Source organism: Crocuta crocuta, unplaced genomic scaffold (assembly GCF_008692635.1).
Source record: "Crocuta crocuta isolate KB4526 unplaced genomic scaffold, BGI_CrCroc_1.0 scaffold130, whole genome shotgun sequence".
NCBI classification, from domain to species: domain Eukaryota; kingdom Metazoa; phylum Chordata; class Mammalia; order Carnivora; family Hyaenidae; genus Crocuta; species Crocuta crocuta.
The window spans coordinates 11,762,059-11,789,871 of record NW_027527920.1 but is presented as its reverse complement, the minus strand read 5'-3'; the positions used below and the strand labels follow the sequence as shown (position 1 = coordinate 11,789,871).

The window sequence follows — 27,813 nt, the reverse complement described above, 5'->3', positions numbered from 1 at the left end:
TTACTGCTAACTTCATTTTTCCATCCCACCTTCCCTTCTCTTCCCACCCCATCTCTGCTTTCCTCCAAACCCAATCTCTTCAATATACATACAAGCAAATATAATAGATAAAAACTATCCCATTTATAGATATTCAAAAGCACTCTTTTTATAAAAAGATAGAAAAAAATTTGCTTTGAAGAAAAATGTATTTTAATAGTATTTGGTACCAATAAAGTGATATTGACTATTTGAGTATGTGATGTAACTAGCATAATGCTCAAAAGATATTATTAGAAACATAAAGATTTTTACCCAAATAATATGATAGGCACTGACCTTAATTATAAATTCTTCAACCATAATGCTTATATTTTGTTTTCCTGAAGCCCACATACATTTTTCCATAAATAAAGAACAAGGATGTAAGACCTAGTGACAAATAAATAAAATACACATTTCCTTAGTCACAGATCTGTTATGTATATATACACACACACACACATATATAATACACACTAGAATATGTCTTACTTAGCTGGAGATCTTTTTTTAAATGTATTTTTTTAATATTTTATTAATTCTGAGAGAGAGAGAGACAATGTGAGCAGGGGAGGGTCAGAGAGAGAGGGAGATATAGAATCTGAAGCAGGCTCCAGGCTCTGAGCTAGCTGTCAGCACAGAGTCCGACACGGGGCTCGAACTCACGAACCTTAAGATCATGATGTGAGCCGAAGTTGGACGCTTAACCGGCTGAACCATCCAGGCGCTCCATGGAGATCTTTTTTTTTAATGTTTTTTTAGAGAAAGAGAGAGAGAGAGAGAGCTCATGAGCATTAATGGGGGAGGGGCAGAGAGCGAGGGAGACAGAATCCTAAGCAGGTTCCACAATGACAGCAAAGAGCTCGAACTCACGAACTATGAGATCACGACCTGAGCTGAGACCAAGAGTTGGATGCTTACCGAACTAAGCCACCCAGGGGCTCCTTAACTTGAGATCTTTAACTATAGCCTATGCTAAAAGCAAAAGGCAAATAAAATTAGTTTAAAATATCTTATAAGGGCTCTTCTGAATTATGACAGATCTGCACACACTGTCAAAGGACTTTAAACAGTTCTGATCAATTCCTTTCTGTCAAATTCTTAAGTAATGACGTATACTTACTAATACAAGTTTAAAATGTTTCCTTTTAGAACACCTGGGTGGCTCAGTTAGTCAAGCATCTGACTCTTGCTTTTAGCTCAGGTCATGATTTTGTGGTTCATGAGATCAAATCTCCTGTAGGGCTCTGCTCTGACAGTGTGGAGCCTTCTTGGTATTCTCTTTTCCTCTCTCTCTGCCCTTCTCCTGCTCATTTTCTCTCTTTTTTTCAAAGTAAATAAACATTTAAAAAATAAAATGTCTCTTTTCACTAAAATATTCAAATGATACCCTTTGTAAAATATGCCTTTAAAATATCCGTAAAAATGAAGTAAAGACTGTGGAAAGTCCTACATTCACAAAGAAGTACATGAGGAAATGAAATTTTTATTTCATTATAGTTAGATGACAACTAAATCACCTGAAATTGTTATTTTATTTTATTTTATTTTTAATGTTTTATTTATTTCTAGGAGAGAGAGAGAGAAAGAGACAGCGTGAGCAGGGGAGGGTCAGAGAGAGAGGGAGTCACAGACTGAAACAGGCTCCAGGCTCTGAGCTGGCAGTCAGCACAGAGCCCGACACGGGGCTCGAACTCACGAACCGCGAGATCATGACCTAAGCGAAAGTTGGACGCTTAACCGACTAAGCTGCCCAGGCGCCCCTGAAATTGTTATTTTAAAAAAAGAGTTCTGGGGTACCTGGATGGCTCAGTCAGTTAAGTGTCCAACTTCAACTCAGGTCATAATCTCAAAGTTCATGGGTTCGAGTCTCACATCAGGTTCTGAGCTGACAGCTGAAAGCCTGGAGCCTGCTTTGGATTCTGTGTCTCCCTCTCTCTCTGCCCCTCCCCTGCTTGTGCCTGACTGTGCATGCACTCTCTCTCTCCCCTCCATCTCTCTCTCCTTCTCTCTCTCAAAAATAAATAAATATTCAAAAAATAAAATAAAGAGTTCTGTGGTAATGTAGGTAAATGAACAGATTCCAGATGATGAACAAGAGGTCAGTCTTGAATATCATATAAAGGCGCTTATAAGAACACATTTCAAATCTGCAAACCCAATGATTTACTTAAAACTATCAGGCTTATATTTATAAATAAATTTATTACACTATATATATATATACACACACACACACATATATATACACACACACACACATATATGTCTCATTAAAGAAATAAACTAACCTTGCACCTGAACTGAATGAAGGAATTAGTATTGCACTACTTTCATTTTTTCATTAAAAAAAACTAGCATAAACCTTTCTTGGAGTGATTCACTACAAGCTTTCTGTGACATGCCAAAAGATGACCCCACTCAAGAATGCTTCACAATAAAGTACAGACTAAACCTAGTGTTGCATTTCTTTATGTAAGTCACTTAGTCATAAATATTTTTAATTAAAATAACACTGCAAATGAATCATATAATACAATGAATCCTCTTTAATGTAAAATTCTCAATGTAACATTTAAAACTTATTGGTATGGCAATTAAGTTAATTAACTAAAATCATATTTTTCAACGATAACATGTACATCTAACTGAAGTTAACGTTTTTTAATGTTTATTTTTGAGAGAGAGAGAGATAGGACACAAACAGGGGAGAGGCAGAGAGAGAGAGGGAGACACAGAATCCAAAGCAGGCTTCAGGCTCTGAGCTGTCAGCACAGAACTCATGAACCACAAGATCATGACCAGAGGCAAAGCCAGAAACTTAACTGACTAAGCCACCCAGGTGACCCTCAAGTTAACTTTTAATACAGCAAAACACAATCTCTTTTGGTCACATGACTCCAATGCTGATTTGTACTAAAATTCAAATACTGTTCAACAAAAGATGGTACAATGAAAAGAAAAAGAGTTTGAAGGTAGTTCCCAGTTCTGCCACTAGCAGCATGGCTGAATCATTTAACATCTTTGGAACTCAACCTTCTCTGTAAAACCTCAAGTCTGTAGTAAATAATCTCTGAAGTCTTACATAGCTCTCACATTCTAGGATTCTATGAATCCATCATTTCTGCCAATCTCCAATCAGAGCTTAGAATATAAGGCAATTCTTACTGTAGTAATGTTTCTTCCTCTTTTTTCTCTGAGAAAAGGGCAAGCAAGGACTTTAAGATCTCTCACAGAAGCTTCCATCATCTGCTCAAGTTTGGATGTTGACATAGACAGGTTACACTGGAATGAGGCTGTCAGGGCAGGAGCATCGGCCTTTGTCAGATTGGCAACAAATACCACTTCTGGATCTGTGATCTTGGCCTTTAAAGTCATATTTGGCCTTACAGAGTCTTCTGAAAAAACAAAAATAGGAATGAAAAAAGTTGTAATAAAATATATCTTGTCACTCGAGTATATATTATCTAAAAGTTGCTAAGTTGTTTCTAAAACCTTGCTCTAAGGGTGGCAGAATTAACAACAGTTGATTAATACTAATGATAAATTATTAACAGATGCTAACTGTGTGGGATAATGCAATCTGATCTCTGACACAACATCATTCCCACTCTGACTAGCAAGAATACTCTTGTTTTGAAGTTGCTTTTGTCTGAATTAAGGTGTGTGCACATATGAACACATGAATGTGTAGAAGGAGGGGAAAACAGGTGAGGGGAGTGTCAAGAAGACGAGAGACTCTGATAAAGTGGATTCTGACTTCACTATAAAATACACAGTCAGTGTCCTACAATCTATAGGATACATATATTAAATATGTATATGAATATATTTATATGATATATAAAGAGATATCATATATGATTACTGTTTAGGAAAGGTAACTGAAAAATAAAATAAATTAAATAAACAAATAAATAAATAAAATAGAAATAAAATTCTGACCTTGCCAGTAAATGGTATTTTCCAATTTTGCTGAGTTATACATTAGAAAGATAAATGCCTGACCTTAGACAATTATAATTTAATGAAGAAAATCACTGATCTACTTGGTAATGTTGGAACAAACAATTTATACAGCAGGGAAGTGACCTGAGTATACATCAAGATCAGACACTTGCAAACACTCCCCTGAGTTTAAGGTGTTTATGGTGATGTCCAGGGGTATCATGCTGGGAGCCCTGATACCACCTTCAGCCTCTATCTGTTCAATTGTTCTTCACTGTGATACAATTCTTCCATACATCTTCTCTGAATACAAGATTGCGCTTCTATAAAACAGTCTTCCAACCAAAGACTCAAATTAACTCCTTCTATTTTTGGATTAGTAAAAAAATATTAATGGCAGAGTTAGAACGAGAACAGGAGTTTCCTAGCCCCTAGTCCATAAAAATTTATGCTTACTAAAATTTTTCCACAGCATATATTTAAATTAGAAAGAGCAATTTTACCTTCTTAAATTGCCCATTCATCTTTTTTCTTGTTTGTAATTTCTGTTAAAATAGACAACAAGTTGTCATCTACAACAGATAAATTCTGCTAACCTTTCTCCATCTTGATTTTTGCTGTGGCCGTCTGCCGTAGTGGAATCTGTGCTTCTTTTGCCATATTTTCTGGATCCTGAGACACAGCTTTGATAAAGAAATCTGCCACAGTCATCAGAAACTCCACACTGGCACATACATACAGCTTGTCAAGAACAGCATCAATGTGAGTTCCATTTTTGCTTTGCTGGTAACTTATATCAATCATAGAACTGTTGTCATCTTGATCATTCCTTTTACCAATCATTCTAAAAAAGATATACAGTATTTTATTCTTGCAAAAAATAACTTAAAAGATGAAAAATTTCCTATACACCTTAATAACCTTTCTTTCACCTTTGAGTTTTTTTTTTTAAATCTGAATAGAAAAAAGTCAATGTTAACTAGGGTCTAATTAGCTAATTAGCAACTAAGGCATAGTCTCTTAATCTCCACAGCAAAATTTATGTTATTAAGCAATTACAGATTATTTTTTAATTATAATGCAGTAGCAGAAAAATAAGCTAATGACTACTAAAAGGAATTAACAAAACACATTAATGTGGTCCCACAAAATTTAAAGGCCAACCTCTTCACATTAATTTATAAAATAAAACCTCCCTGAACAAACTGTCTTCAAAGATCATCCTATACAATTTGAGTTCAAAAGTATTTAATCCAATTCAAATCAGCCTGTGTTTATCAAGCGTCTACAGTGAAAGTTGCTACATACCCTCGCACATGCTGGGAAGAGCAGGTTACCAAACAGATGATGGCCTTACCCTTGCCTACACAGCAGCGGACAGTTACCCCAAACACGAAATTTACAAACCAGAAAAGCTGATTTTATTATAGCACTCTTTCCTCACCCCAAACATGAAATTTGCAAACTAGAAAAGCCAGTTGCATGATAGCACTCTTTCCTCCTTTATTTATCTCTAGGAAAAACAAAGGGCTCAGAAGCATCCAGTATATATTCAATGGAGTCCCTGGTTAGGGAGCAGCATAGTTTTTCTACAAAGAACATCAAGGACAAAAATAGTATGTCTCAATATTTGAGAAAGGAATAAAAATATAATTAGGATATTAAAGTTACATTATTTCCCACTTTACAGAAGGCTAATAGAAGCTAATGTTTCAGTACTGGGTTAATAATGTGAAAATGCTAGGGATTACATTTCTAGTAAAACTTGGAAAGACATTTCAGAACACTGGTTTAAAATATACAGACTAAGACAAAGAAAAGATCAAAAACTTTCAGTCTTTTTAAAAACAAAACAAAACAAAAAAATCCTGCCTCCTGGGGACAATTTAGAAACTATGTTACCAACAAACCACCCTATGTGAATTTCATCATTAAAATTCTTACATTCTCTTAGTTCCTGCTTTTAAGACAGTACTCCATTTTATTATTAAATTTCCCTTTAATTCAAATTTCAAAGGAACTGAATCTGATATTAGCACTACTTATTGATGCACTTCAAATTGAAGTATGACCAAAGGTCTCTTTTGATAATCCCAAGCCTAGCAACCAATGTCAGGTATAATGTCAACCTTAAATAATGTACAGCAAGTTCAGAGATGACAAACCTTGATGTTGCTCTCTCAATGCCTTCTCTGAGGTCATCAAGGGTGCATGTCTTAAGTTTAAGGCTAACATTCATTGAACCATCCTTAAACATCTTCCCTACAGAGGCCATAAGATGTAGTCTGAGTTCACCAAGCCGGAAATTGTCATTGTGAAATGAAAGTTTGGATTCCTGTGGTGTATTTTCAAGCAAAAGAATCAATTATCTTTAAATATTATGTAATTACTTTTAAACACATTTGTTAACCCAGAGACCAAAGGCAAATCGATAAAACAAGATTTAAAAGCATGGGTGTTAAAACACAAGAATAAAACAGAATAATACATACAGTTGTTTGTGAGTGTATACGTACATACAAAAAATACATGTGTGTGTTGGTATTCAACAATAGTTAATATATAATAATTTATCTCACAGTTCAAGGCAAATAAAAGTAATCAGGAAATCTTTTTGTCAATCAGTCTAACTAATAAATATTTAATGAGCTCTTCTGTACAAAAAAAAAAACACTGTGAAAGGAACTATGGGGTTTATGAGAAAGGATAAAACATAGTAGGTGATCTTAGCAAGCTTATACCCTAATAAATATAGAAAATAGAAACACATTATAAGGAACATCACAAGGAGATGAGTAGACTGTAAATATCAAAGATTGACATGTAGACACTTATTTATTCATATTTAATCTTCCATATTCCACAAAGAATATTAAGTGGTTAGGTAAAGAATACAAATAGCAAAACTCAGAAGGTCAAAGAGATCACTGTGGGCAGAGAAAACCTCAGGAAGATGACAACTCAACTGAGCCTCAGAGACTAAGTGGGATCAGACAGGGTAAGAAGAGGAAGACATTCTAGATGTGGAAGAAACATGACTAAACAATTCAGAGATGCTTTGAGGGCACAAGGTACTAGCTGCTTAAGCTTGAATATTTCAATTAAAGAATGGTAGGGAATGAGGGCTGGGAAGAAATACAAGGGGCCTAATGAGGTCCCACTTCCCAAACTAAAGATTTAAACTTTCATTTACAGGTCAAAGGATCTCAATCTTTAATTGTAACACATCCTGCAAATGCTAAAGGTATGCCCAGACTTTAAAAATACAACCACCCCCCAAAAAGAAGGGAAAAAAAACAACAAAAATCTCCTTAGGAAAGTAAAGAACATCAGCTCTAATTGCTCACCACAGACAATGGCATTGATAAGAGAGGTACTGGTGATGTGCGATTCCTACCACGCTGGTTATAACTCTACATCTGTCACTCAAGACAGTTCACTGCATGCATACAGGTCAGACATTATTGACATTATTACTGGCAAATTTGGAATGTAAGTTATAAAAATGTAAATAATTTACAAACTTCTGGTCTGTAACTATTAATAGAAATGACCTGTGACATACCTACTGATCACAATATACTAGTACAGTTACTAATGTAAACAATTTGGAGTCACTGAACTTTTTTTTATTAAGGTACAATTCAGACAACCTAACACTGAATGTTTTTTAGTAAAGTAGTAAGTTATAAATGGCTACATGAGATTCATTTAGGAAAGTGAACTTGTGGTAATGTCTAATATGGATGAAAGGAAAAAGAGCATTGAACAAGGAAGCCATGACAGTTAGGGTAAGCTAAGAAGTTTCAAATAAAGTAGCAGTGAGAAATACGAGGAAAGAACAAAGAAAAAAATGACAATACTCAGTGTCTAATGAATAATGATCAAGAAAAGATACTAACATTCTAAGGCTGGGGCACCAATAGAATGATGGTACCTTAAGTGAAATGAAGAATACATTTAACTGTTCGTTTTCCATACAGTCATGTTTTTTTTATTTTTTCATTAACATTAAACATTAGAAATTAAAGTACTTCACTGCATAAATGACAGATACTAGCCCATGGTTCAAGATCAATACAAATAACTTTTAGAAAAAAATATGAAACATAAGATAACATGAATGGACAGTAACAACAGACATAATCAATGCATATTATGGGTATAATCATATGTATTTATTATGAGTATTATATGACATAATTGATATAATAAAAATATTTACTGAAGATACTATCTACATAACTACAAATAGCTTTCCAAAATACCAGTGGTACATTAATTACTTCAAATTATGGCACTAGATCTTGGTTCTTCTATCCACTAATCAGTAGCCTTAATACCTGTCTATTACATATAAAATTTATTCAAGAGAAACATAATTAATGCTTATATATCCGGATTAATCATTAATTTTAAAAGAATCCTGCAAGGTTCCAAAGCCACTACTAAATCTCCTTACATATATATATACACACACACATATTACATGTTATTATATATACATGTAATAAACTTACACATATAATTAATTACTCACATATAAAATTCCTCTACTAGAGATGGATCTAAGTAGTTCAGTGCTAATGTTACCGAAAGAAGTAAAAATTTTTCTTTAGCTGAGTAAGATTAGAAATACTAACAAAGTAAAGACAGAGCAAGACCAAAGTATAGTCTGTAGGCCAAATAAGAGTTTAATAGACATAATAATTTTTTAACAGTCAAATGAAAAAGTGTCAATGTTTTAAAATTAAATATCAATAGCTGAAGATGTATTTCTAAATAAATTTACTACATACCTCGTTTATATCATTGTTATAAAGAACAATGGAAAGAGATTCAAAGTGAAAGTCAAATTGGAGAGTAACATTTTGGTCCACAGAAAGCTTTAAGTCTGTCATATCTTGTTCTGATGGTTCAAACATAAGTATGAAAATTAAAAAGCTTTAAGTAGGTACATTATTGTATACTTATTTAAAAAGCTAAGATAATAACCTATTATTCCAAATATGTATCATACTTTCTAGGATTCCTTAAATCATATTATGAGATATATAATTAAATTACATATTTAATTTAATTATGCCAATGATTTATTCTATATATATTTAGTACAGGGCAAATGACAGAGGAAGACAACCTACATTTTTAAAGAAGCAACAAAAAAGAAGGGATCTTGGAGAGTGTCAAGACACCTTTTTTTTAAAAAGCCCCCCAGAGCAGGAATGTTCATCTTAGAGTAGTTTACAATTATCAAAGCATTTAACCTAAATGGTTACAAGCCAATGTCAACAGATTATGAAATTGGAGGCAGAGAAAAATAAAATACTTTGTCCTAGAAGAAACTAGTCAGTAACAGATTCTTTGCTAGCATACTGCAATTCTTTAATTACCTATACCCCCCAGGTCATTACATTTACAAGAACAGAATATAATCCAAGAGCAGAGACAAACAGAGCTCAAATAAAATATGGGGCAGGGAGCCTTTGGAATTCTGGGGTAAAAGAGATTTCAAGAAGTAATTTAGTCCTTTCCCTCATCTTTAGGCAAAAACCTTTTAGACAGTAAGAATAGTTACTTCTTTCAATCACTCTTAAAAAGTGATTTCATCAACTCTTGGAGATAGATTCTATCCTTTGATCATTTATAGGGAAGTTCTTAAAAGATAGTGGAAGAGAAAACACTGCATTACTTTAACCATATAAAGGCTTCTCCACGTTGGAAAATGCTAGGGCTTTTTTCCTTCACTTTTTTCTGAAAACAATTCATATCCCAATCTTCACCATCTTTGCAGCTTTCATCTGAATTCACAAGTTTTCCCAAGGACATGTTAACCATATAGCCAGAGCCAAAGACACAAAACCACAGCTGAACATAATGAGCTTGTGATTTAATCACATACAGCCTGCTTGCTGTTTTTATTCAGCTGCACACACTTCCTGTCTAACCATAGCAATAGTCTGCTTATCTAGTGTTTCTCCATCCTGTACGGTAGCACTTACAATTCACCTGAAACAAAAACCTTTCCTGCACACTACTCTTGTCATTTATTTTGCGATTACAAAACACACTGGGCCTAAATATAGGAGAAGCAATGTTAATGACACTATTAACTGGCAGTTTATCTACTGCTTTCTGAAGTAATAGCTGCTGATCTGAGCATTGTAAAAGTACAGCAGTCTGGGGCCATTCAATAGAAGGGCAAGGGGTACTTCATCTCTTTCCAGCCATGGAAATATTAAACTATTTACAGTCTAATAAAACATATATTCATGTCAATGACTTTAAATGACCAAAACAAGTAAAATTATGTTTTATATAACTAGTTTGAGCAAAAAGGACACTTACATTTTATAAAAATTATCTTTTAAAAATGGATGAACTTAAAAGGCTCAGTGCTTTTAAATGATTCCATTGTAATAATCTGGAAAGTTCCCTTATATATGTGACTATACCACTCTCTAATAAAACCAGATTAATAAAGCTGTTTTTATACAAGAAGACCTTCCTTCCTCTTGGACCAGTCATCTGAGTAGGATACTAAGGTCCTTTTCTCTTGTAATTATTTTGGGACCTTACCATGCTGCATGCCTCATTTGCTATTTCTCAAGGTAAACCACCTCCATGGCTCCTAAAACTCAGCAAATACAGCCATTAGAAGTAAAGGGCAAACATGTATCCTGCAGACAATAGGTAGCCCCCCCACTATTATGGAAGACAATGAGCATATTTCCTTCCCTTAGGAGCTCCAAGGCAGCCCCAGGCCCTGGACCAGCCAATTTTCCACAGTAAATACTACAATATTGAATCAGTTCATACCACATTATGCTAGACAACTAAAAAGACCACTAAACATAAACATGGTATTAATACTAATTTTTCTCCATAATCAAAGAAAAATCTTGATAAATTTATACCTTTGAGGTGGTCAGGCCCACTCAGAACATCTTTTCTTACTCTTATAGCCTCCTGGGTACATTGCGTAGGGCTTGGCTGTGAAGAAGCTTCTCCCAGATTTTCCAGTAAAATTTTCATTAAAACTGTCAAGTCGTCTTGACTGAGAGCAACCTAGAAAGCAACAATAAATTGTTAATATGTAGGTAATAAAAAAGCAGAATATCAAATCCATGTCTTAATTTACAGTTCCTCAAATTCAATGTTCATCTCAGCAAAAAAGAAAAAAAAGTGTTAGGACAGTAAATACAGGGGAGAAGTATCTCACCTCGTATAGCAGGAGACACTCCTTGCGTGTAAGGCACACGTCTGTCTGCACCCATGCCCAAGGCCCTGCCTCTGTCACTCTTCTTCCTGGTCTATTCTTGTCTTTCTTATACTGTTCCCGGACCTGTGCTTCTCTCTCCTCTCCTTATCTCCCCATCTCCACTCTGCCTCTCTCTCTTCTCATCCAGTATCAGCTCCCTCCTCCACTTCATCCCCATCCAAACTTAACACAGGAAGAGGGCTGTTTGGTTCCTAGTCTCTACCAAGAAGTAAAAAGATGCTGTCCTGCAATGGAGTTCTTATTCCCTGTAAACACACATCTGGACATACCTCAAGACATCTGTTCAACTTATCAAGAATAATGCCACTTAGAACAATAAGTAATGCATCTACAAAGAATTTTAAAAACCAAAACACAGAGCAGGAAAGGAGTATCTTGTTCATCTCCTACCTTTATAAAAGGGGATATGTGACAAAGAAAGAAAGAAAGGGATGGGATGCCTGGGTGCCTCAGCCAGTTAAGTGTCCAAGTTTGGCTCAGGTCATGATCTCGTGGTTCACAGGTTGGAGTCCCACGTCAGGCTCTGTGCTGACAGCTCAGAGCACAGAACCTGCTTCATTCAGATTGTGTCCTCTTCTCTTTCTGCTCCTCCACCATTCTCTCTCTTTCTCTCAAAAGTAAATAAACATTTAAAATTTTTAAAAGAAAAAAGAAAGGGGAAAAAAGAAAGAAAGAGGAAGAAAGAGGGAGGGAATTTTTCAGTCAGGAGGCTCTGTATCAACTCTACCACTTTCAGGCTGTGCTGTTTGCCAAGTTTCTTAGCCTCCTTAACTCAGGTTTCTTAATCTTTAAAACAGAAATAATACCATCTTCCTCATAGGTGCCCAAAGAACATGAAGCAGCTAGAACAAACAAAGCTACTACTAGCTGCTAAGAACCATTAAACCTTTTAATCTTTCTATTCTTGGTACGTTTTCCCTACACATACAGCAGTCCAAATGGTCTGTTCCAAATACTTAGACACAAATTCACACAGGCATGCATGCATGCACAGCACCTTCTCCTCTGAATACTACAGAACACTTTGTTCCCCAAATAAATTAGGTGCTGTCGATAGAAAAATTGCCTAAATGAAAATGGAGAGATATTTTAGCATAAGATAATAACCAAAGATTTCTTGTTTGCCCCAATCCCCTTGTTTGCAAGAGAATAGATGTCACTTTAAACTCCCTAGATCTTTCCTGTGTATTCATTCCCATGTGTGATACCAACCAAGATACTACAACTGCCTGAAAAGCAGCTCACTTCACCATCTCCTCTGATTTGCTGTGGCTGAAACCCTTCAGTAAGTGAGAATGGCAGTTTGAGAGACAGCCCCACAGTTGTTTAAGAACTGTCAAGCTGATCTACCCAACTTACTGATGTCACCTACCTGATGCCCTTTCTTGGCTGCACCCCAGACTCAGAAAAAGTACACAGATTCACACCATTGAGGGTGTGTGTTCTGAGAGGACTGGATTGTTGACACATTAGGTAGTGGAAACAGTATCCACTAAGGTGGTATCTTGATGCAACTGGGGCCTTTTAAGTGATGATCACACTTTGATGTTAAAATGGTTCATGTGTTACTTTTTCCTTGTTTCTTTTGAAGTACTTCCAGCATAAAGAAAAAGCAGAGAGAATACAATAATCCTCCCCAGTGTACCTATCATCCAGCTTTGTCAAATCTTACAATTTCCTATATTTCCTTTAGGACTTGTTTTCCCATTATAGATATGGCTGAAGCCCCATGTTTACTTTTATGAGATTCCATCCCTGCTACACTCTTTTTCAGAGAAAGACAATAACCTGAATTAGAGAATTATTCTTCCCATGAATGCTTTCTTTTATTTACCAAGACTGCATTCCCTATAAATATATATATACATACATACATAATATATATGTACTCATATATATTGTATATATATATGCATACATAGCACTATTGTCTTGTTTGTTGTAAAATTAGAAATAATATAGAGTTGTGCTATCATTTTGCAACTCAATTTTTCCCATTTTTATGTTTAAGATATACCCATTTTGTTTCATGTAGTTCTAGCTCACTCAACTTATCTGCTTTATACTGCCCATTATATAAATATATTATCGGTCAATATTCTCCTGATAGAAATAGAGGTTTTACTTTTGCATTCAGCAAACCTATAACCACACAATCTTTGAAAGCAAGGGGAAAAGATCAAATATTAGTCCTGAGATCTAATTTCTTAACAGGATGGGAGAAGTTAAAAGAAGAGTCACATACTCTGTAATAGAGAAGTCTTTATGAATATCCTAAATAGACACTCTTCCCTTATATTATATGCACTCATAACTACACAAAGGACCTTTCATCTCTACAACAAACTTCAGTTTTAACTTCTTCCCAGATAGAATTCTTGACCCTGTTATATCTTAGGACAAATTCTAAAGTAATCACAGGTATCAAAATCTACTAAGCTACTACATTTTTATTTGTTTCTCACACACTCTGTTTGGTCACTCTCGCTCCTCCCCTATCCCCTACGGCTTGGCTTCAATGGTCTCACAAACATGCACATGAGAACCATAGGATTCCTACACTTCCATGACCACCTTTGAGCAGTACCATCTCTCCCTGTGAGCCAACACACAAAGTGATAATCACACTATTATAAATATTTCTGTATATACATTCTTATCAAATATACAGTCATCTATTTAAAAATGTCCACTTTTGGGGGTGCCTGGGTAGCTCAGTCAGTTAAGCATCCGATTCTTGGTTTTGGCTTGGGTCAGAATCTCACAATTCATGAGTTTGAGCCCCACACTGTCAGTGCAGAGCCTGCTTAGGATTCTCTTTTCCTCTCTCTTTGACCCTCTCTCTCACACACACACACTCTAAGTAAATATATGTGTGTGTGTGTGTGTGTGTGTATATAAACTTTTTTAAAAAGTTCTTTTTTTAATGTTTATTTTTTGAGAGAGAGAGAGAGAGAGGGCATGAGTAGGGGAGAAGCGGAGAGAGAGGGAGACACAGAATCTGACAGAGACTCCAGGCTTTGAGCTGTCAGCACAGAGCTCGGACATGAGGCTCAAACTCATGAACCATGGGATGATGACCTGAGCCAAAGTAGGATGCTTAACCGACTGAGCCACCCAGGTGCCCCAAAAGTTCACTTTTTTAATTAAAAGAGTGCTTCTATACATTAAAAATACTCCTATGGTGCTTTGAATGTGGTATTTAAATCTTACTTTATACTGGCTTACAATTCAACTGCCTTAAAACTGTAATAGAGCTTTTCAAAATTACTAATAATACATTCAGTGGACTCCAGTAGATTTTATCTCAGACTTCTTACTGGCTTTACCAGATATGTGACTAAAGTGAAATAAAGAAAAGTCAGAGAATTAGGATGACCTCATTTTCAGTAAATAAATTCCCATTTAAGGCATCGCCACCTCTTTTATTCTTTTAATTTTTTTTAATGTTTATTTTTGAGAGAGAGAGACAGAGAGAGATGGAGCGCAACCAGGGGACAGGGTGAGAGAGAGGGAGACACAGAATACAAAATAGGCTCCAGGCTCCAAGCTGTCAGCACAGAGCCCGACGCGGGGCTCAAACCCACGAACTGTGAAATCATGACCTGAGCTGAAGTCGGATGCTTAACCGACAGAGCCACCCAGGTGCTCCAAGGCATCACCACTTCTGCTATACACTAGAACAGCACTGGGATCAATGCTAAAAGCCTACCTCACAATTTTCACACACTGTATACATATACTTACCAACATAGGTTTTAGCTTTCCTTTTACCTCCATCCCTGGAATCTGCATATACCATGCTGCTGCTAAATTTCGCTGTATGGACAAAAGCATGTTGACTGGTTTCAAAATTTCAATGTCATATTGTGGCAAGCCGGATTGCAAAATAGTTCTGAAAGATAAACAAGCACTATTTTATATTTTTGAAATGTACATTTTAAAATGAAGACTATCTTATTGTGTAACAGTTTCCAGTTTTCCTGGACACTGAAGGCTGCTATCAGAATTCTTTTAGAACTTGCTTCTTTTCACAAATCAATTCAAATCATAATAAATCAAGAACTTTCTAAAACAAAATCTATGTAATGCTGATTTCAAAGACAGAAACTATGACTACTACACTATTTATTATCTCTCACTAAGACTTTAATATTAGCAACTTACACAGTATCATACAAACAGCTGTTAACCTCGTCTCAAAGAGGGCAAAGAAAGTCTACTTAATCCTCAGTTTTGTGTTATTGGTACTTCTCCAAACTCAAAAGGGAAAAACTCACCAAACCTACACATTAAACAAACATATGGTAATACTCATTTCAAGCATGACTGCCAACAACCATTTGCACAACCAAATGAGTACTCCTGTCATTCAACAAACCCAACACTTTACCACTTGGTTTCAATAACCCTTTAGATACCACACACTGAGAATTCCCAAATGTGACAAGGTTTGGAAATGAGGAAAAAAAATCTTAACTTCTGGTACATTTTAAGAAGTCTGCTCCCATCTACAGAAAATAGCTATGTGCAAAGTGAAAAATAAGTAAAATAAATCTAAATTAAGTATTACTCAGTAAACTATAATTTTATCATAGGAAATCTGTGTAAAATGGAAAAAGTAACATTATAAATGTAGTAACACAAAATGAAGATTCTATGAGATGCACAACTATTACCAGTGACCAAAAATCAATGGTCATGGTTTTATAATTATAAAAAATAAGGAATGAGAACCACAAATCATGAGAGTATTTTACCCCTAGCAAAGATTTTATGAGAACTGTATTTCTAGAAATAGTACACAGTTGGATTATATATGTATACCTGGACAACTTCAACTGAGTTAGTTGAATGTTCATCTTGTCAATGACTGGAGGAAGAGAATCCTGTTCCATAGGAACTAAGCTAAATTTGTTTTCAACTCTGATTAAACCCAGATCTGCTATAACAGCATTAGGCGATACTGAAGACTGAGGAATGATAATAACCGGTGCTTTCAAATTGATATCCATCAAAAGGCGGAAACTCTTTTGAGCCAAGTCTTTCATGCTGGAAGCAGCTCTTTCTGCAGCCTGGGCTGTGGCTGAGCTCAAAGCTTCTTTGGCAGTTTGGAAATTGTTGAGGAAATTCTATTGGAAGAGACTGATATTTAGATTTCCTTAAAACAAAAGAACGAACTTTAAAAAGCATTTTCTTTAAAAACACTAAATAAAATAGTCAAACAAAAGACATGCTATTTATGATTGTATATATGGAGAGTGTAAGTCTAGAAAGACACACTCTAAGATATTAACAACTGTTACCTATAGGAACAAGAGTCTTTTAACTTTCATTTTATGTATTTCAGAATTATCTGTTTTTTTATGAGAAGTTTTTGTAACAATTGTTTTTTTAATTTTCCCTTTACTCATGAATGTTGGTCATTTTAAATTCAAGTGTAAATAGTGGTGCTAGGGTGACTCAGTAGGTTAAGGGGCTGACTCTTTATTTCTGCTCCGGTCATGATCTCACAGTTAGTGAGATGGAGGGAGTCCTGCATAGAGCTCTGTGCTGACAGCACAGATCTGGTTGGGATTCTCTCTCTCTGCCCCCCCATCCCCAAATAAATAAGTAAACTTAGAAAAATAAATAAATAAATTCAAATGTAAATGAAAGGACAGGAATTTATTTCTCCCACATAGGTTCACTTTTGTAAGTCTAGGTCACAGGAAAAAAAAGTTTACTCTTAGAAACTAAGAATTTCCAGCTTCTTTCTGAAGGTTTTTTTCCTAAGTGTACTCAGGCATAAGCAAAGATGCTTAAGAGTCTATAAACTTTGCAATCATTAGCAAGAGTCAAAACTACTTCATTTAAAGTAAGATGCATTTCATCTCAATTTCACCTAAAAACATATTTTTCCCAATGAAGATGATTTTTAGAAGCAATATTCTTGATGCTAATAATATAAAGTGACTTAAATTGCCCCCCTCTCCAAATAAAATTACTTTCCAGAAAAATAAAACATGATGGTGTAAATAGAAATCCATAACTTAAAAGCCCTGAATAAGAGCCCTGCTAAGAGGCATACGCAGATTTAAACCCTTCAGCCCATGACATTTACATGAAAATGATAATTAGAAGAAAATAATTTTATGGTCTTGTTGATTACAGTTGTATTCAAAAGTTGTAAATTCCAACAGTAGTCCTTCATATGCCTGAGGAGCTCCTAAAAAAAATTCTTGTAGCTAAATACCTTTAAGGTAATTTCATAAAACAACACTGAAAATATCTGAATTAAAACATCAAAAAGGACCTTTAAATTACAGAACTATGGAAATGTGAAAGAATGAGAATAACAAAAATTCATTTGGGTACCCATCATGTAATGCATTTCCTTCACTATAATATTCTGTTCAGCATTTAGGTATTTATCACAAAGCCCTGTTAGTAAAGATTTTGACTATCTAGGTTCAGAAGTATAGGCAAAGATATTTAGATCTCAATGAGAAATAAATATATTCAAAAATAATATTCAATAAATAATATTCAAAAAAACTTACCAAAAGAGACATGAAGAATTTATGAACGTAAACAATTTGAATACAACCCACTTTGAGACTAAGTTTCCCATCTACTTTAGACATATCAGCATAAGCCTTTCCTTCTGTGGCATCTGGATAAAGAGTCATTTGGAACCTAAAGACTTCATCTCCCAAAATAGAGACAGCCTAAAAATATTAAATTAACTGGTTATTACATCAAAAGAACTATATTATATCAAAACAACTATATTATAAATAGTTTCCTTATTAAAATTCCTTGATATACAAAGAAGTACCATTTAAATTCAACCTTCAATAAATTATTAGTTAAAAATATCTTAATAAAAATTTTTCCTATGCCGACAAAAGTTGTTTTAATCAGTGGAAATAATCAGTCATTTAACTGGTCAGACATAACTTACAAATCATGTAATCTATACACAATTCATGCTCAATCCCTTACAAAGTCCCTGACAAGTGACAATGAATAAATACATAATGAACAAATGAATAAAGGCATATCAAGTGTAAAATTCAAAACTAAATAAATCTCACTGCAGAGATTATTTTTCATTAAAATAATTTTTGATATTTACTTTTTAGTTTCTATGAATCTGTACATTCTAATTTTTCGAAATAACTAGTCTTAAATTATCTTTGGGTATAATTTGCATACAAGAAAATGCACTCATTTTAAGTATATACTCTGACAAATTTTGACAAATTTGTGCTACCCATGTTTGTAACACCAAAACAAGATACAGAACATCTCATCACTCCAAAAACTTCCTTTGAGCTCCTCCCCTTTAGCCAAACCCTGATCTCTCCCCAAAACCCAGATCCAAGCAACCACTGATCTTTCTCTTCTTAGTCTTTGCTAGAGCTTCATAAGAGTGGGATCATGCTACATGTTGTCCTCTGTGTCTGCCTTCTTTCATTAAGCATGATGCTGCGATTCACCCGTATTACATTTAACAGCATCCCCCAACCACTTTATAGCTGAGTAGTATTCTACTGTTTGGATACGCAGACTTTTTTTATCCATTCTCCTCTGGGTGCACATTTGGATTGCTGCCAGTTTGGGGTTATAATTACAAACTTGTTATATAAGTATATACGTTCAAAGACTTTCTTGGATATGTGTTTTCATTTTTCTTGGGGAAATGCGCAGGAGTGAATTGCTGAGTCATATGGTAAATATATGTTGGGTTCTTATAAATTTTGTAAGAAACTCTGAGGCTGTTTTCCAAAGTGATATTGTAATTGTTCAAGTTCCAGTTGCTCCAATCCTTGCCAATAGTTAGTGTTGTCAATTTTTTTGATTTAGCCATTGTAATGGGTATATAACTCATTGTGGCTTTAATTTGCATTTACCTGATAACAGTGTGTTGAACATCTTTAATATGCTTAATGACCATTCATAATGTTTTTGTGGGAAGTGTCTTCTAATATTTTCCCCAAGTTCTCATGGGGATAATGGCATCTTATTATAGAGTATAACTGGTTTTTCTTTTTCATTTTTTTAATTTTAAGTATAACTGACATGAAATATTATATTCGTGTACAACATAGTGATTTGACATTTGTATACACTGCAAACCACTCACCACAGTAAATTTAGTTACCATCTGTCATCACACAAAGCTTATATAATATTACTAACCGTATGCCCCATGCTGTACTTTTAGTCCCCATGATGTATTTATAATGGAAGTTTTTTACCAGTTATTTCATCTCCCCAATACCTTCCTTTCTGGCAACCACTACTCTATTTGCTATGAGTATGAGTTTTGTTTTGTTTTGTTTTGTCTTGTTTCATAGTTTCTGCTTACAAGTGAAATAACACCATATTTGTCCTTCTCTGTTTGACATATCACTTAGCATAATTCCCTTAAGTTCTATCCAAGTTGTTGCAAATGACAAGACTGTGTTCTTTTTCATGGCTGAATATTATTCCATTATATATATACCTATCATATCTTTATATGTCACATCCATATATATATATATATATATATTCTTCATCCACATGAATATATATATTCTTTATCCATTCATCTATTGATGGACACTTAGGGTTGTTTCCACATCTGGGCTATTGTAAATAATGCTGCAATAAACAAAGAGGTGAGGGGCTCTTGGGTGGCTCAGTTAGTTAAGCTTCCAACTCTTGATCTCAGCTCAGGTCATGATCTCACGGTGTGTGAGTTTGAGTGATGTGTCGGGCTTCTGAACCAGCAGCATGGAGCCTGTTTGGGATTCTCTCTCTGCCCTGTCTCTCTGTCCCTCCCTTGTTTATGCTCTTTCTCTCTCTCAAAATGAGTAAGTAAACTTAAAAAAATATAACAAAAAATAAACAGAAAGGTGATATATCTTTTCAGATTAGTGATTTTATTTTCTTCAGATAGTCAGAAGTGTAATTGCTGTATCATATGAAGGAAAGTTCTTTTGTTAATTTTTGAGGCCCTCCAATTTGTTTCCCATAGTAGTTGTGCCAATTTACATTCCCACAAGCAGGGCATGAGAGCTCCCTTTCTCCACATCTTTGCCAACACTTGTTATTTCTTGTCTATTTGATAAAAGCCATTCTGACAGGTGTAAGGTGATATTCATTTTGCTTTTGATTTGCATTTCTCTGGTGATTAGTGATACTGGTCACCTTTTCATGTGCCTGTTGGCAACCTGTATGTCTTCTTTGCAAAAATACTTATTCAGATCCTCTGCCCAATTTTTTAACCAGATTGATGTGTGTGCATATGTGTGTGTTATTGAGTTGTAGGAGTTCTTTATATATTTTTGATATTAACCGCTTGTCAGAGACATGATTTGCAAAATTTTCTCCCATTCAGTAGGCTACATTTTGATATGGTGATGGCTTCTTTTTGCCATACAGCTTTTTAGTGTTATGTAGTCACATTTAAAAATGTTTGCTTTTGTTGCTCTTGCCTTTGGAGTCAGATCCAAGAAAAAGTCTTAGCTAAGACCAATGTCAGGAGTCTTACCACCTCTTTTCTTGTAGGACTATTATGGCTTTAGGTCTTAGATTCAAGTCTTTAATCCATTTTGAGTTAAATTTGTTACACGGTATAAAAAGAGTGGTCCAGTGTCATGTTTTTTTTGAAAGGAGAGGGTTGCGGGGGGAAGAGTAAAGGAAGAGAGGGAAAGAAAGAGACAGCATTAAGCAGGGATTGTGGAGGTAGAAGTGGAGGGAGTGAGAAAGAGGGATGGAGAGAGAAAGAGAATCTTAGAGCCTGCTTAAGGCTAGCACAGAGCCTGAAGCAGGGCTCAATCTCATGACTGTGAGATCATGATCTGAGTTGACACTAAGAGTCAATGGTTAACTGAGCCACTCAGGCACCCCCAGTTTTATGCTTTTATATATAGCTGGCACCCCCAGGTTTTGTGTTTTTATTGACAATTACATTATTTGCCCTGTAGTGGTCCAACATCATTTAATGAAGAGACTATCCTTGTCTGTTCCCCAATATATATTCTTTTTTTTTTTTTAATGTTTATTTATTTCTAAGAGAGAGAGAGAGAGAGAGAGACAGCGTGAGCAGGGGAGGGCCAGAGAGAGAGGGAGTCACAGACTGAAACCGGCTCCAGGCTCTGAGCTGGCAGTCAGCACAGAGCCCGACGCGGGGCTCGAACCCACGAACCATGAGATCATGACCTAAGCGAAAGTCGGACGCTTAACCAACTAAGCCACCCAGGCACCCCTCCCCAATATATATTCTTGCTTCCTTTGTTGAATATTGACCATACACACATGGGTTTATTTCTGGGCTTTCTAGTCTATTCCACTGACCTATGTGTCTGTTTTAAGGCCAATATCATACTGTTTTGATTAGTATAGCTTTTTAGAATAGTCTGAAATCAGGGAGCATGACACCGCTGGCTTTGTTCTTTCTCAACACTGTTTTGGCTGTTCAGGGTCTTTTGTGTTTTGATAATTATTTAAAATTGTTCTAGTTCTATGAAAGATGCCAGTGGAATTTTGATAGGAATTGCACTGAATCTGTAGAGTGCTTTGAGTACTACAGGCAATTTAACAATATAAATTATTTCAATCCAGGAGTGTGAAATATGTTTCCATTTATCTGTGTCTTTCAATTTCTTTCAACAATGTTTTATATTATAGTTTTCAGTGTACAGGTTTTTCACCTACTTGGTTAAATGTATTCCTAGGTGTTTTTTTCCCCTAAATATTTTATTCTTTATGATACACTTGTAAGTGGGATTGTTTTCCTAAATTCTTTCTGACAGTTCATTATTACTGTATATAGAAATGTAAAAGATTTTTGTTAACTTTGCATCCTGCAACTTTACTGAATTTATTTATTAGCTCTCACAGCTTTTTGATGGTTTGATGACTTTCTTTAGTATTATATTTATATTCCTTTCTTATTTTCTTTTATTTCTTTTGTGTATTGACTATAAGTTTTACTTTGTGGTTACCATGAGGTTCACACAAAACATCCTATGTAGATAATAGTCTGTTTTAGTTGACAACAACTAAAATGGGAATACATTCCCAAATTCTACATTTTCACTGTCTCCCCATGCTTTATATTTTTGGTGTCACATTTTACACCCTTTTACCCTTTGTATCCATAAATGAATTATTGTAACCAGAGTTATTTTTACTGCCTTTGTCTATTAACCTTCATTCAACTTTAATAAGTGGTTAATCCACTCTTTACTATGTATTTACTTCTTCCAGTTAAGATTTTTATATTCATATGCTTTTGTGTTATTAATTAGTGCCATTTCTTTTCAGCTTAAAAAGTCCCTTTAACATTCTTTTAAGCCCAGTTAATGGTTACAAACTTCTTTAGCTTTTGTCTGTCTGAAAAAGCCTTTATCTCTCCTTCTATTCTGAATGATAACCTTGCCAGGCAGAGTATTCTTGGTTAAAAGTTTTTTCCTTTCAGTTCTTTGAATATGTCACGCCACTCCCTTCTGGCTTGGCAAAGTTTCTGCTGGAAATTCACTGAGTGCCTTGTGTGGTTTTCCTTGTACATTATGAAGTTTTTTCTCCTGCAGCTTTTAAGATTATCTTTAATTCTTGACAATTTAATTAAAATGTGTCTTGGTGTTATACTCCTTGGGTTCACCTTACTTGGAACTTAGATATACTTCCTTTCTCAGTTTAGGGAAGTTTTCAGCCATTATTCCTTCAAATAAGTTTTCTGTCCCTTTCTCTCTCTCTTCTCCTTCAGGGACTCCTATAATATGGAATATTGTCCCACTGCACATTTCTCATAGGTCCCTTATGTTATCAGTTTCTAAAAAAGAAATTTTTAATGTTTATTTTTGAGGGAGAGAAAGATTGAGACAGAGTGTGAGCGGAAAGGGGCAGAGAGAGAGGCAGACACAGAATCTGAAGCAGACCCCAGGCTCTGAGCTGTCAGCACAGAGCTTGATGTGGGGCTCAAGCTCACAAACCATGAGATCATGACCTGAGCTGAAGTTGGACACTCAAACGACTGAGCCACCCAAGCACCTCATCAACTTTTTTAAAAATTATTTTTTGTTATGCTGTTCTATGTGGGTAAATTCCATTGCTTTGTCCTTTAGCTCATGGATCTGTTCTGCTTCATTCAGTCTGCTGCTGAGCCTCTCTGGTGTATTTTTTAACTAACTTATATTCTTAGGCTCTATAACTTCCATTTGGTACTTTTGTATACTTTATATCTCTTTGTTGAAGTTGTCATTCTAATGATCCATTCTTCTCCAGAGTATGGTGAGCAACTTTATGACTATTACTTATGTGCAATATAACACATAAGTGTTAAACATTAAGGGGTTTTTTTAGGTTTTACCTTTGTCTTCATTTGGACATACTCCTCTGCCTTCTCATTGTGCCTCACTCTCTGTGTTTCTTTGTATGAGGTGAAAGAGGTACCTCTCCCACGGGAGGATTGGCCTAGAATAGGACATGTCCCATGGAACCCAGAAGCACAATCCCCCATGGCCACCAGAGCCAGACGTTTCTGGGGTGTCCCCCGTGTAGGCTGTGGGTGCCTACAAGCCATGGCAGCAAAAGCATGTCTCTGTCTCTCCCCCCAATCTCGATGTGGCCATTTTATCTTCTGCTGTGAAGGTGCTGTTCATCTAATTTTCAAAACTTTTTCAGAAGAAATTATCCCATTTGTAGCTGTAGAATTGTTATTGCTGTAGGACAAGGTGAGTTCAGTATCTTCCCACCCTGCCATCTTGCACAGTCTCCTTTTCCTGAAACCTGTTTCTTAATTACCTTTTTGTGAATGGACAGCAAATCAACATTCATAACTATTATATCCTCAAGTCTGGCAAACATGTCGGTCTGCTTTGGCTTCACAGAAATAGAGGCATCCATTCCTATGGGAAACGTAACATTTACAAACTTTTCACCCAATCCAAATGAACCAGTTCAAGTGGCATTTAATTAAGTTAAAAGATACACTACCAAGATATAGAATGAATAAAATTACTATTAGACATATTAACCGCATCAATTTCTATATATGAGTTGCCTAATAAAGATTGCAGTCTCTTTAAGTGCTATAGGCATCTCATACATAAAAGTTGTGGAAATTTTAAAGACAAAAAAATTTTTTTTTCAAACTGAACTAATCACAGGTCTCCAAACAAATATCCTGTGCATTTGCAAGACCTTAAGTGGTCATTTAGAAAGACACACAGTATTTCTTTAATAGCCACCTCATAAGCATTTATTATGAAAACTAATGCTCTGATAACTAAGCATAAATGAATAACTTGATGAATAAATATTCTTTCTGTCATAAACTGTATCAAAAACATAATCTAAGATTTTTCTCTAAAACATTTTTGTTATTCTCATAATTTCTAATGGCATAATGATTTCCTAAACAGCTCCTCAGTAAAAGAGAAAGTGTGCAGCTAAGACCCAGTATTAAGCTCAAACTATTACCATATAACCCATGAAATAGATACTTGGTAATGTTTGTTGAATAGTACTTATTTTTTAATCTTTTCTCCAGTGCTTACTATGTATTACTCTTCTAACTATATACATACATAATCTTACAAATAATTATTATAACTATCACAACAATCCCATGAATAATTATTGTAACTATCTTCATTTTACAGAACAAGGAACTAAAATACAGAAAGGTTAATTAATTTTCTCAAGGTCAGCCAATAAGTATTAGAGCCAAAATTTCAATCTTGGCAGACTGGTCCAAGAACCCATGGTATAATACGAATCTATCCTTTTATCAGGCTGATGATGGATAAAGCTTACAAATTTCTTTCCGATGCTATATATGCACAAAAAACAAGGGAAATAAAGATAATAACATTTTCTAAGTGAGGTGTTGTGATATTAATTTCTCAGTTTAAATTAACATTACATCATACTGAAAATACAAACAGGAATTAGGCCTTAGATTCATTCTAAACTTTTAAAAATACATAAGAAATGTTTCATGTCAGCTGTGAATCATAACAAATTCGTATCTAAAATTTCAAAGCACATCTCTGAAAAGCTTGCACAAGTCTTCAATATAAGTAAACAAAACTAAGACTCATGAGAAATCTACCATGCACAAGCTTACTCTTCCTGGTGTGAAGGTCTATACGAAGAAACAGAAATACCTACACCAAGGAATATCATTACTTACCGCGTACTCTAATATCTGCAATATTACACTTCTGATCACAGACAAAGACATTAAATGCATTTAATTCAGCTATGACCTTTAAATCAAACACGTCATCTCGAGAAGTGCTGCTGGATGCTGAAAAGTAATACAAACCTTGTGATTAGCCAAGTGCACAGATGATATAACAAAGTAATGTAAAATTCATGAAAAGTACATTATCAACTATGAAGAATCAAAAAGGCCTCCATTAAGATTACATGTAATTAATATGTATTTGACTCAATTTTCAAATGCCAATCAGACAAAAAGTAGCACATTCCCTCCAACTTAAGAATAAAGGCAACCTTTTTTGAAAAACTTTTAAATGTTTTTTAAAATTTATTTCTGAGAGAGAGAGACAGCATGAGCAGGGGAGGGTCAGAGAGAGAGGGAGATACAGAATCTGAAACAGGCTCCAGGCTCTGAGCTAGCTGTCAGCACAGAGCCTGACACGGGGCTCGAACCCACGAACCATGACAGCATGATCTGACCCAAAGTCGGACACTTAACCGACTGAGCCACCCAGGCACCCCAGAATAAAGGCAACCTTTAAAGCACCTCAGAAGTACAATTTGCTAGAGGAAAACTTCCTATAATTTTCCCTCTGAGCAAAAAGGCAATCCTTTATATTAGAATTCTATTGCTCTGAAATTTTGATTTTGAACTTCTTTTTACATCATGAGATCAAAGAACTTTTCATAAAAATGCTGAAATAATGAATAGTTAATAAAATACATATTAACTACAACACAATAGACCGTATCCTATTTCTTCATGAAGAATCCTAAAATAAAATCTATGAGACATAAACATAAAAGTTTTAAAAATACCAAAAAAATTATAATGTGTGTGAGCATGTGTGTAAGAATCATAATCAAATGGGTTCCTTTAATCTACTTTGGTTCAGATCTTGACTGATAAATTTAGGAGATATTTTTCTATAGATTTGTCTTGGATGAGGAAAAGAGACCTTTTCCTATAATACTGTAAAAGCACAGACATCAGTCTCTAATCACCAAAAGCAGTAACAGGGACTTTTGTCCCTTAAGATGTAAATCAAACCATAAAAACTTTATTCAAACCATAAAGATAACTATAAAGCATGCTGGAAGACTGTTCTTTTGGATTGATAACTTTTATAGTTTATTGAAATTAAACATTGCTTTTTAATTTATTCAACTCTGTGTATATATGTACACATTTATATAAATATTTCCACAAATATTAATATAATAAGTACGTTAAAGACAAAGATAAAACTCTTTAACTCTAGTTTATAGCAAAAGTATTGCTCTGGTCCCTGGTTAAAAAGAAATCTGATCCTTATATTTGGTCCAATATTACTAAGAGTTTAACACTTTAAAAATGTCAGTAATATAGATATCACTCAAACAGGTAATGGTCTGAAAATTAAATTACCAGATATTAGATATTCACATCATGTAATATGAACGAAATAATAATTAAAATGATATTTGGCTTAAAAACAGGTACATGTTCACTCGGGATACGTCGTATTTAATTTATAGCACAAGCCATACGCTGGAGGAACATATGTCCATGTCACTTAAACTCAGTTTTGGTTAGAAACCAGTGAGCCTGTCTCTTCCATAATATTCTTCCTCCTTTTGTGTCCTGCAAAGCATTTAAAATTGTTGAGTGCCAGGTAGGTTTATGTGACTGACTGAAATGGACCTTTGTACTATGCATGATTGTATCATATTTTAATTTCTTCTGTTCTCACTTGCACTGAAGTGAATGCTACAGAAACATCAATGCAAAGTCCATACAACTTTATTTTATGTAAAACATAGATGGTGAAACCAAATACAAATATATGACTAATACTAAACATTTATTTTAAATCTCTTAATAAATTATTCTATACTACTTCAGGGATAAAATTTGATTTTTCTTTTGAAACTAACCTAATCTGTCAGAGTAGCTATTACATTAAGTTGCTAAATATTTGTCTTAGCTTGAAAATATAGGTTATCATATGATTATTAAAAGTTCAGACAGAAAGCATGAGATCATGTTTAAAAGTTAATACCGGCTTTGACAACAATACTTGTGGACTCCCCCACAAGTGGTTTCAGCTCAGATTCTTTCTCAGTAGAAGAAGGTTCAGAGGATGGAACAGCAGATGATAAAAAATCCATGAAGGACAGTAAAGCTTCCAAATGAAGTACTAAGTCTAAGGATGAAAATGAAACCTAAGATAAAGAACAAGTAGAGAGGCAGATTTTAGATATGGTGACATTTTATGTTAAGCTTCAACATATACAAAGAAGTATAAGTTGAAGAATAGTTCATTTTAGAATAGTTCAGTTAAGGTCTTTTTTTTTCTTAAGGAAAAACTCAC

The 27,813-nt window shown here is 34.9% G+C and overlaps 1 protein-coding gene across 2 annotated transcripts in view; it reads right to left on the bottom strand.

Moving 5' to 3' along the window:
* The window catches only part of VPS13C (vacuolar protein sorting 13 homolog C), a 186,579-nt gene that overhangs the window by 55,131 nt on the left and 103,635 nt on the right, over positions 1-27,813 (bottom strand). For both annotated transcript variants that reach the window (XM_077747730.1, XM_077747741.1), the window contains exons 40-51: positions 27,502-27,664; positions 25,428-25,544; positions 24,035-24,138; positions 17,794-17,961; positions 16,079-16,383; positions 14,999-15,146; positions 10,887-11,037; positions 8,769-8,878; positions 6,135-6,304; positions 4,566-4,813; positions 3,190-3,419; positions 319-411 (exon numbers count right to left, since the gene is read on the bottom strand). In XM_077747730.1, the coding sequence (XP_077603856.1) occupies positions 319-411; positions 3,190-3,419; positions 4,566-4,813; positions 6,135-6,304; positions 8,769-8,878; positions 10,887-11,037; positions 14,999-15,146; positions 16,079-16,383; positions 17,794-17,961; positions 24,035-24,138; positions 25,428-25,544; positions 27,502-27,664 (2,007 nt within the window). The remainder of the gene's footprint in view (positions 1-318; positions 412-3,189; positions 3,420-4,565; positions 4,814-6,134; positions 6,305-8,768; positions 8,879-10,886; positions 11,038-14,998; positions 15,147-16,078; positions 16,384-17,793; positions 17,962-24,034; positions 24,139-25,427; positions 25,545-27,501; positions 27,665-27,813) is intronic.